We start from the raw sequence: 10,833 nt of genomic DNA on the forward strand, positions 1-10,833 counted from the left end.
CAATGTGCTTTCGCCCCTACACCAAACCTAATTCAACTAGCCGAGCCTGATAGAGCTTGAGAGGCATCACCACAAAGGGAATTAAGGGACTCTATTGTCATTTAGAGCGTATAATGGTCATCGAAAATTATAATTAATTAAATTAAATAATTAATTTAAATAAATTAATTTGAATATAATCCAAGGTTGCAAAGTTTCAGTTTTGAGCAAAAAGTAATATTCACGGATCGTGAAACAACTCGCGGATCGCGAGAAAGAAAGGAAAAGCTAGAGTTTTGTGGGAGCAGCAGGTCGCGGCTCGTCAGTTTCGCTCTATTTTGCGAATTTTCTTTGCAAAGTTAATTTATTCGTTTTTGTTAGTTTTAATGTAACTACCAACAGTTAAATATGATTATATTAACCAAATATTTTGGGATGGTTTGGTTGAAAGACGACATTAGTTCGTGAATCAATCTTGTGTTTCATGGAGTAACGTGTTGTTTCGTGAAAAGGTGTAACCTATTCTATAAATATAGAAGGCTTGTGTGGTTATTTTCTATATGCAATTTCTGATTTATTTTCTTCTCTAGCACTTTATATATTTGATTGTAATCTTCTGTATCTTCTTCCATTTAAGTTTCTCTTACATCATTCTAGATTTCGTGTGCTAGGAATTTAGTGTAATTCTTTGTTTCTCATAACATATTTTCGGTTTATTCCCAAGCACCGTAGTAGGGAGAAAATGATGTTTTAGGAAAGAGCATCTCGCTTAGAATTAAAATCAAGTTCAAACAAAATCTTCTAGTTACTTTGTTCGGGATTGAAGATCGGTTTCTCGGAGTTCTCGGTGGTATACATAAGCATAGTTCTAGATTGTCATATGTAATTTGTTTTCTACTACAAACTTTTAACTTTATTTTATTGTTTATTTAATAAATTAAAGTAACATTTTACAACAGACTCTCGATCCTTAAATTGTCTTTAAAATAGATTTAATCTCACACTTTATAAATGTGTTGCATTTCTTCTTAAAAATAAACTCATAATGCATCAAAAATGTTTGAAATATTCTCATGAAATCTTCTCAATTCTTTGCTTTACAATCAATGTAACATAATTTAAGACGATAAGAGTATCAATATTAAACTTTTCGAATTATATAGATAAAAAACATTATTTTTTGTAATCATAGCCTAAAATTCTGACCAATCATTTAATAAAAAATCTATACAAAATCGCAAACTAATCTAAATTTGTGCAAATTCATCATTATCACCAATAGTGTAGTGTGATTCAGGATCAGGAGAAGCTGTAATAGAAGTATTAGCACTGGATGAATGTGAGCTAAGATGAAAATCAATTTGCAACCTTTTACACAACAAAATAGCATCTATACTTTTCCCTTTAGCCTTATCTTCTTTTAGCTCTCTTAATGGAATTGCTGCTAAAAACCTTTTCATGTACTCCCTACAACACTCTTTTCCTCGACATATCATCTTATCTTCGCATTTCTCCGCCTTACCTTCCACTTTCGCCTCCTCCACCTTCTCGTAAATCATACTAGAATTGTCAAATTTTAGCACGTATGCTTGGTTGCACCCTTCATAGAGTCGTTCTCCTAGGGAATCGATTATGTAGTTTGCGTTATCTTCCACTTTCAATATAAAGAAATGCTCATTCCATCTTACAATGTATACTCTTGGCTCGAACTCATTTACATTTGTGTTGATTTCGTTCCAAATTTCATCGAACGAGGTCGCATCTTTTAGGTGATCAAACTCATTAGGGTGGAAAAACCCGATTCTAGCATTGTTTGGGAGGACTGCTAAGGGGCGAAGTTCAGCTCTTAGGATGGTTTCGAGATCAAAATGTTGATCAGGGTGAAATTCTATGTTGTCTGACTGATTGGTGCATAGTTTTCTCCACTCTGAGGAGCCCTCGGTTATGAGACGATCAAACTCAGACGCGGTGAATATCATGTCCGGATAGAGTTGAAGCCAATGTGCGATGACTGCTACGATTGCTGCACACGCACTCTGCCCTGCAGCCTTCTCGCTGCGCTGGTCGAATGAGGCAAAGAACATACTAGCCTTGAGCTTTGTTTTCCCATCTCTGCTGACCAATTCTCTTGTCTCCCAACTACTACGATTATTGGACTTCTTTGCTTCCTGTAATGACTTAGTTTAAACTTTTAGTTGACTTGCTCGACTTTTGTCACAATTTTTTATGAACAGAACTACATTTCCTAAAGTGATTAAGTGACTACTATTGAGGCGGGATGGTACCTAATATACATGGTACTTTCTTCGTCCCTTTTGAGTTTGACGCACTTTGAAAATCAATGCTTTGAGTATTTTGAAATAACTGTGTCATACTCGAAGGGACGGAAGATGTATCTAACATTAGTATATACTCTCTCTTATTTAGCTTATGTGTTCCATTTTTCGACGTTATTTATCATTTGTTTCTAAATAAGAGGGAGTAAGATATGGTATGGAGGATTATGTGAGTTTTCAAATTCTCATTCTCCTTTGCAAAACGACTATTTAATTAAAGTTCTAACTTCGCCAAACAAAAATCCTTTCTTTGAACTAAAGCAACACACATAAGAGAGAATTTTGACATGTTAATGAAAAAAAATATATTTCATCATCGTCATTGTATTCAGTATATTTCGCTTATAGGAACTATAATCAGGATTTAGGAAGGGAAGAAAAACGATAATCCATAACTATAAAGAAAAATGCAACCAAAAAATCTCTTTGCTTAAGAAATAATAGTTGCGACTTGCTACTAATTAACTCAAATACACAAAATGGGTGAATCCTACATTTACAAAACCATGATTTCAAATGTTCAAACACATGTGCAAGCAAAAATAATACCATATCCTTGGAAATATGATTCCTACTCTCCACTCAAAAAGACCCAAAAAAAACCATCCCAAAAACTAAAAATGAGAAAAAGTGGGGATCCATAATTGACAAATGACCCCATAACCTTAAAAAGTAGGGAGCATGCATCTCCCTAAAAACTGGATAATTTCCCAACCATTTGTGTCCTTTATAATGTTAATGCCCCTCCACAAGAAAAAATGTGTGGGACCCTCCTACATTGCTGTTTTTGTGTTTATAAACACTAACGGCCCCTCCATTTTCATTTCTCAGTCTTGTTTTTATGGGCCCCATTGATTGTCTCTCATAATTTGAAAATTTGGCCCCTCATGAAGCTTATCTTGAGGATATATGAAAACATTTTTTTGCTAGATTATGATGGAAGAGTAATAATTAGTAAAAGGTAGAATATTTAGAATTATATACTTGTAAAACTATACCCTTTATTTTTGGATGTGATCTCACGTCGAATAATTAGAGAGAATTATTATTATATATATATTTCTTTTATTCTTTTAAATTTTTCCATCTTATTATAGCGGATAGTTTCATAAATTCTTCTACTTTAGAATACTTTTTATTTTTAGAAAGTTTTTATCTCACTTTTACCCCTTAAAACCCTCTTTTCTTTTAATGTACCCATTTTCTTTTATTTATAATTATTTTCTCTCTTATACTTTCAATACAATCATTACTTCATACTACTCTTTAATTAAAATAATACCCACTACAACCTCATACTTCTAATACAATCATTACTTCACACTACTATTTAATTAAAATAATATCCACTACAACCCAAAAACTCTATTTTCCTTAATATGTGTGAAAAACCCAAAGTGAAAGATCAAAAAAGAACGGAGGGAGTACTTGATAGACTATTTTTTTAATACCAATTGATTTTAAGATGGAATCTCATCGAGTTTATGTGCATTCAACTCTCTTCATATATGGATCTTGTTGCGTAAAACCCAATAATAAATTTATCGGTTATTATCTAACCTACCACATTAATGGTTTCACACCACAAAAAGGTAGGAATAATTGATTCAATGTTAGATGATATATAACTATCAAGGACTTAATTTACTTAGAAATAAGTTCATACTATCATTTCATTTCATTCAAGTCGTATTTCATGCCATTCACCATCCGATTTTGTAATACATGACTTTGATTATTTCTAGGAGATTTAGATTTTTTTTAGATGAACTAAGAGATTTAAATTTAGATCAGTACAAATTATAACATAAAAGAATAACAATCAAGTCGATTCAACCCTCGTAACATTGATAATTAAAAAAAAGTTATAGAGACAAGCAAGTAGGAAGACAATGGATAAAGTGAGAAATGGTCTCAAAAAGCATGATATTAGTTTAGTTTTGCCATTATTTTTTCAAGGTGTAACCACTTTTGGACTTCATCAATCAACTATGGTTGTTGATATCAATGTCAACAATATTCTATTCCCATCATTGTAACTATATTTTGGTGGTCAATGTGTTCTCATTTCTCAATAATAATATTATGTATAGTCTTATTAAAATAAACTCTATTCTCTTAGATATACTACAAGCAATACTTTATGCGTTTCACAATATTACGGAATTTAATGTGTTATTTTAATTATTTTTATATTAAACTATACACATTTAAAAATTATAAAAAGTTAATATTATAAAATTATGTGATTAGACGATTCAAACAAGATCTTATCTGACTATATTTTTTCTTATACATTAACTGCAATATATAAAATAAGCTTAAACAATGAATAGTGTCAATAACGATAATATAGTGAGTATTTTAAAATGAAAAAAATATACGTTAACAACAAATTATAAAATCTTATGGCACTAACTTTAAAAAGTGTCAATTATACTTAAAAAAAATGTACGTGCAAAGTTTATGGATACATTGACTTTACGTGTCTAATGATTTATTAAATATGACCGTTAAAACTAAAAGATTTCAAATAGTAATTTACGTTAATTTATGGCTAAATTTTAAAATTTATAAATAAATTAAATTGGACTTAAAAAATTATTAAGGTGTACTTACCATGTTAGATTCAACCTTGTCTACTTTCTTCATGGATTTTCTTCTCTTCCATTTCCAAAATCCACCTTTTTTAACCAAATCCAACTGAGTTTCCGAGCTGGTTGAGCTTTTTGACTCGGTTATTGAGTTGGACTCGCCATTTTTGCTACTTGATGCTACAACTACATATTCACTCTCCGAGTTAAATGTAGTTGATGACTCACTAAATTTCCTTAAACTCAACTGCTTCCCAAATAACCGAGTCTTGTTTTTCTTGGGTTTCTCTTGTCCTATAACTTGACTAGTGGATCTCCTTAGCACACTCACTGAGTCACTTGGGTTCGGAACGATTTTTAACGAGTCATGAGATAGTGTGCGCGAGTGGGAAGTATTATTCCGAATTTCAACGAAACTAACAACTACCTGTATCAACGTACATTTAGAAGTATACGTTAGAAACAACAATTTTTATCCCAAAATTAGAAGATAAAAGGGGAAAGTATACTTTTACGGTTTTACCTATTATGAGTGGAACTATGCTCAGTCAATACTGTTAATTGACAGGGTTTAACTTTTGTATAACAATAATATACTACTTTATATATTTAGAGATACTAATATACTATACATTTGTTAATTAAGTTGGTACGTGCTTTGATGTGTGACAATATTGATTTAGGTTCAACCTTATTAGTTAAGCACATCTTTTTATATTATCAACATTATTTGATTTTATTCTGATTTTGCCATTGTAAAATCTATTATAAAATATTAAACAATATTTTTATTTTTATGTATTACATCTATCTATTATAAAATATTAAACAATATTTTAATTTTGTATAATGACATAAAAAATTTTGTACATGTCGGCCATTGTCAAGGGCGAATGTAGTATAGTTCAATACTGTCAACTGATAGCATTTAATAAGTTATATTTCTAAATATGTTGATAAGTGTATTGGTTAAGTTGATTAAAATATTAGCGTGTGGTTGCACTGTCTTAGGTTTAAGTCTTACTATTTGATATATTTTATAACAAAACTTAATTCATTGACATCATTGATTTTGTTTTAATTCGCTTTAGGCCGATGTTAAAGTTTGCCATGGACCAAGTATTTTTTTAAAAAAAATAAAGCGCTATTATTAAAATTTATTAACATAAGTTTTTTTCACATTACAATTTAATGTGTACATATTTTGACATTATGCAAATAAAAGTTAAAGCATATAATTGGTTGATTGTGATGATAAATCTTTTCTACTTAATTATTATAATCTTTGGCAAGTTTTTTATTCTAAGTAAGTTTATTTGATTTTATACACCGGTTTATTCTGGGTTGGGTCAAGTCGGATTATATTTGATTTTGTTAATCGGATCAACTTTTGATAACTTGATGGGCGGTATTGTATTTTGACATAATTTTGCAAAATAGTAACAAAACTTAGTGTGAGTTTTTGATAACGATGGAATTCACAACCATTAGCCTTTCAAACCGTGCATTTAGGTAAATTTTTGTTTCGTGACTCTACAACAAAGAACCACGAATAATCAAACCCAACCAAATGAGAATTAATCGGCTCCACCTTGTTAATAAGAGGTGACATTCCCAATGTTTCTAAGAATCCTAGCCTAAGGACCAATAAATAGACAAATATCTTTCCTTAATTCAAACCTGAGATCTCATAAAAATAAAATTTTCATATAACTAACTAAGCTAAACATAAATCTGATCTAGCAAGTTATTTTTTAGAAAAAATAAAGATGAAACTAATTTATACTATAATACTTGTAGAATAAAATTGTGCCTTTTATCTTCCTCAAGAGACGTCTAAGTTTCCGATTATTTTGTGGTCAAATAACTTTTTGGTTTCTTGATACAAATTATATGTACATTGTTATCACATTTGAGTACCAACCCTAGTTAATTAAATGTATATATTACTTGATTAAATAAAAGGTTTAGTGTTCATACTATTTAATATAAATATAAATTAAGCTCACCGAATATATAAATCAAACAATTAAATATATAAGCACATTGTTACTAATTATTATAAATTTATACTACCTCCTATTCAGCTGAATTGTCCCATTTTTTTTTTGGCACTATTCACTTATCACTCTTAATTTGTATTTTACTCTTAATCTATAAGTTAAAACATAGTCATATGGGATCTTGTTTGATTCGTCTCAATACAAGGATTATTAATATCAACTTTTTATAATTTTTAATTAAGCATAATTTGAGATATTAAGAGTTAAAATGTTGCCTCGGCAAGTATGAAAAGTCAAATGGGACAGTTCAGCTGAATAGGAGGGAGTATTATATATCTAAAGGTCTAAGATGTTGAGTGCATGGAATTTGTCAATTGAGGTTGGCATGAGAAATCATTGACCAAACAACCAATTGTCTACCCTCACATGAACTTATTCTAAATCTACAATAATGGTTTTCTATTGAGAATCTATGTTGACCTTTTCCTTCTTTCTTTAATTAGTTGTTTTCATTGTTCATCAAGGCATATCTAAATATTTTTTCTAGAACTTTTTTTTGAAAAATAACTTAGGGTTGATAGACTTAGCAATGTGGCCTTTACCTTGTGAAAATGACATCTTAAATATGATTTGAAATTTATATATTTTTTGATGAAGTATGATCGAAATTGATAAATTAACTAAAAAGAAAAGTTACTGAAAATCTAAATAATATATGTTAAAATTATTGTTTTTGTGAAATTAATAAATCAGCTGAGGGTTTTTTGACTGTGTGCATCCTCTTTATTCCCTTCTTGAAGAAAATATGTATGATTTATCTGTATCTTTCAAGAAAAAAAAAATTCCACCTGAACCCTACCTTGTGCGGAATACAATGAATGTACTTCATCTTTACCTTTTTTATAATTATTGTTTTAGCTTAAGTTTTAAAAAGATTTTAGCTAATATTAATGAATGTATTAATGTAACATTTAAGGAAACAATGAAAAAAGGTAATTGATGTAACTTACTTGAAGAGAGAGATTTGTAGTGAATCCATCTACCTCTAAAGAGATAGGTAGTTTTTGCACAATTTGTGCATCCATTTTTGAAGCTAATTCTCCTAAATTTAGCTTTGTCTTCCCTATTACTTGCAATTTACAACTTGATGATGATGAAGTTGATGTTGATGATGACAATTCTTCGCTCTTCCCCTACAATTTAATACATTAGCAAAGCAAGTAATTAATAATTTTGAATAGGGTTGTCTTAATTGGATAAGTACCATTTGTTAGTAGGTTTAAAATTTAAAGTTCGATTTCACCTATTCCCCCTCCACTCAGCCTACAATGTAATTAAATTTTAGGTTCGTAACTAACATAACCTAAGCAACAGGTGCATAGGTTAATTGATATAATTGGTAACTAGTTAAAATTTTATTTAGAATATTATCTGAAATATTATTATATTTACCTATTTTAGAATATATCTATTAAATTTTAAATAATTACCAAATTTATTGTCTAAATCTATACATTAGATGCATATGTTAGAAAATTTGTAATGATAATAATATAATAATCTACCATAATTACGGTAAAAAATTGTCTCAAATTATATTGCAAAAGTAATGTAAATTTGATTAACAAAATATTGTATAGTAAGCTTAGTAAAAGATGCCTTAAATCAAGGAAAATCTTACCTTTTTTATGAAGAAAATATTGATTGATACAACAAGCTAAATTTTGGGGAAAAAATCAATGAAAACGATTCGACCCATTATAACATAATATTTTATTGCATTTTATAAAAAATTTATAAAATAAATTGTAGAGATTAGTCATTAAAGCTCTAGCAATGATCAAAATAGAAGGAGCCCTATAATGAATTCATGATTATAAATCTAAATCCATAGTTAAGTAGCTAATTTTCAATTAAGTTGCTTAATCAAATAGCTAAACCAAACCCATATCTTGAATTACGTTTTCCGAAATAAGGATAATCTCATACAGATAAGATAAGACCGAAAAGGTTGTAATCCGTCACTACATCAACACATGATTCTTGTAATCTTGACTATAAATCATTTTAATTTTGAATAAACAAAACAAACAATTAAATGTAAAACTTAAAAAGAATAATAAGATGCTTATTAGTTATAAATTTAACTAATTTAATCTATTAAAAAAACCTAAAACACTTAAATTAAACCATAATTAAGTAAATAAAAAACAGAGCAACTAAAAAACTTACATAAAGTATATGGAATGAAACAATCCAAGGAGCAAATGAATTGGGGTTTTTATAATTATTGATTGAAAAACTACAAATATTATCAAACTCATTGTTCCATTCAATGAGTCCACCCAATTTATGAATCTCAATCTCATTAGTAATTAAACTTTGAGATTTCTTATAAAATGATGAAAACCCAGATTTCGAACCTCCTTCCCATTTAACTTCAATTGCCATTTTCACTTTTTCTTGCCCTTCATATTCTAATCCTTCAAGCTTTAATCCCTTCACTGTTACTTGGATTTTCTTTGTTGAGCTTTTTCCTGACCATATTGTCATTTTTTCTATACAAATTCAAAAATAATAGTATAGGGTAGATGATTGAGGGGAGGGATAGCGAGAATTGAATTAGCCTGTCTTTGATGGAAAATTGGAAATGATATTGAATAAATTGGGAAATGGGAATGGTGTAAAAAAAGGTTGTTGATGGTTTTGAGATTTGGGAAGTTTAGAGGGAAAATTGTTAACTTGTAATGGCGCGTTTCGGAAATACTGATGTGATTTGTGAGAGCTAAGATTTTAAAAATGAGATGGTCTTCTTTTTCATCATATTCTAAATCTATTTATTTTGGCCTTTTCATTGCCTTCTTTTGTTTGTTTTGATGAAAAGTTCAATTGAACCATCTAGGAATATGCTCCAATTAAGTAATATTTTAAAACATGATTCTAGTGTTTTTTTTATATTTTATTTTGACATGAAAATCATATTAAGTATTATAAATTTATAAGTAAATGCATACCCATTATTAAAGGTACAAAAACTTGATCTCACATGTAAAAAATCTCAATATTGATCTATAAGATCAATTGAAAATGGGCTAACTCAATATTGATATTTTGTTTTTACTAAATCTACTTATTGATAGAATTCGAGTTAAAATGATCTAAAATCAACTGAAAATATGTATAATTAAATCTACTTTACGCAAAACTTTCATTCACATGGATTTAATTTACTTTTCTAGATATCAAATAAAATCTAGGAAATAATATAGCTTTTAAAACAAAATTTTTTTTTTTAGCTAAAATAAACTAAAATATATTTTATACTTATGTACACCTACTTTCTTAACATGCTTGAACTCTCGCGAACTTGCAACTATTATGCCTATTTTTTTAATTTAAATTATTTAAAACAATTAAACTAAACTTTGCTAGTGTTTACAACCCTTAAGACTTTTATGCGTTCGTAACTTGAAGAACCATATTATGCTGATATAGTAATATGTGTCCATCTATTTATGTGGCAGGTAGACAGCGTGTGTAGCGTTATTTATACTACTCCTACATTTTATGGTTCTAAATAAACGTAATAATTGTTATGTTCAATTTTGTTACATTTATATTAAATGTTTTATTTTTTATTTAATAATTTTTTTATTTATGCCTTTATTAAATCTAACTATTTACACAATTATAATAAATTATTATTTTTTTCTTACGTTCTCCTTGCATGTGAAAATGTGGTCTATTTTCCTTTTTCTTAAAATTGAATTTAAACCAAATAAAAGATTTAATTAGAAAAAAGGGAGCATTTGCAATTATATACTCTCTGTTTTTCTAAATTTATCTGTTTACAATTAAAATATATGAGTTTTACAAATTTAAAATTACAAATTAAAAAAAATCGAGATAGTAGTAAATATG

General features: G+C 28.8%; 1 protein-coding gene across 1 annotated transcript; it reads right to left on the reverse strand.

Annotated features, from left to right (window-relative positions):
- Positions 1-1,047: 1,047 nt before the first annotated feature.
- LOC130803240 (uncharacterized) lies at positions 1,048-9,810 on the reverse strand. The gene is made up of 4 exons (XM_057667418.1): positions 9,145-9,810; positions 7,923-8,105; positions 4,935-5,336; positions 1,048-2,147 (listed from the first exon to the last, which is right to left on the reverse strand). The coding sequence occupies exons 1-4, from the start codon at positions 9,463-9,465 to the stop codon at positions 1,227-1,229; spliced, it is 1,827 nt and encodes a 608-aa protein (XP_057523401.1). The 5' UTR covers positions 9,466-9,810; the 3' UTR covers positions 1,048-1,226.
- Positions 9,811-10,833: the final 1,023 nt, after the last annotated feature.

The sequence above is a fragment of the Amaranthus tricolor genome, chromosome 16, assembly GCF_026212465.1.
Source record: "Amaranthus tricolor cultivar Red isolate AtriRed21 chromosome 16, ASM2621246v1, whole genome shotgun sequence".
NCBI classification, from domain to species: Eukaryota; Viridiplantae; Streptophyta; class Magnoliopsida; order Caryophyllales; family Amaranthaceae; genus Amaranthus; species Amaranthus tricolor.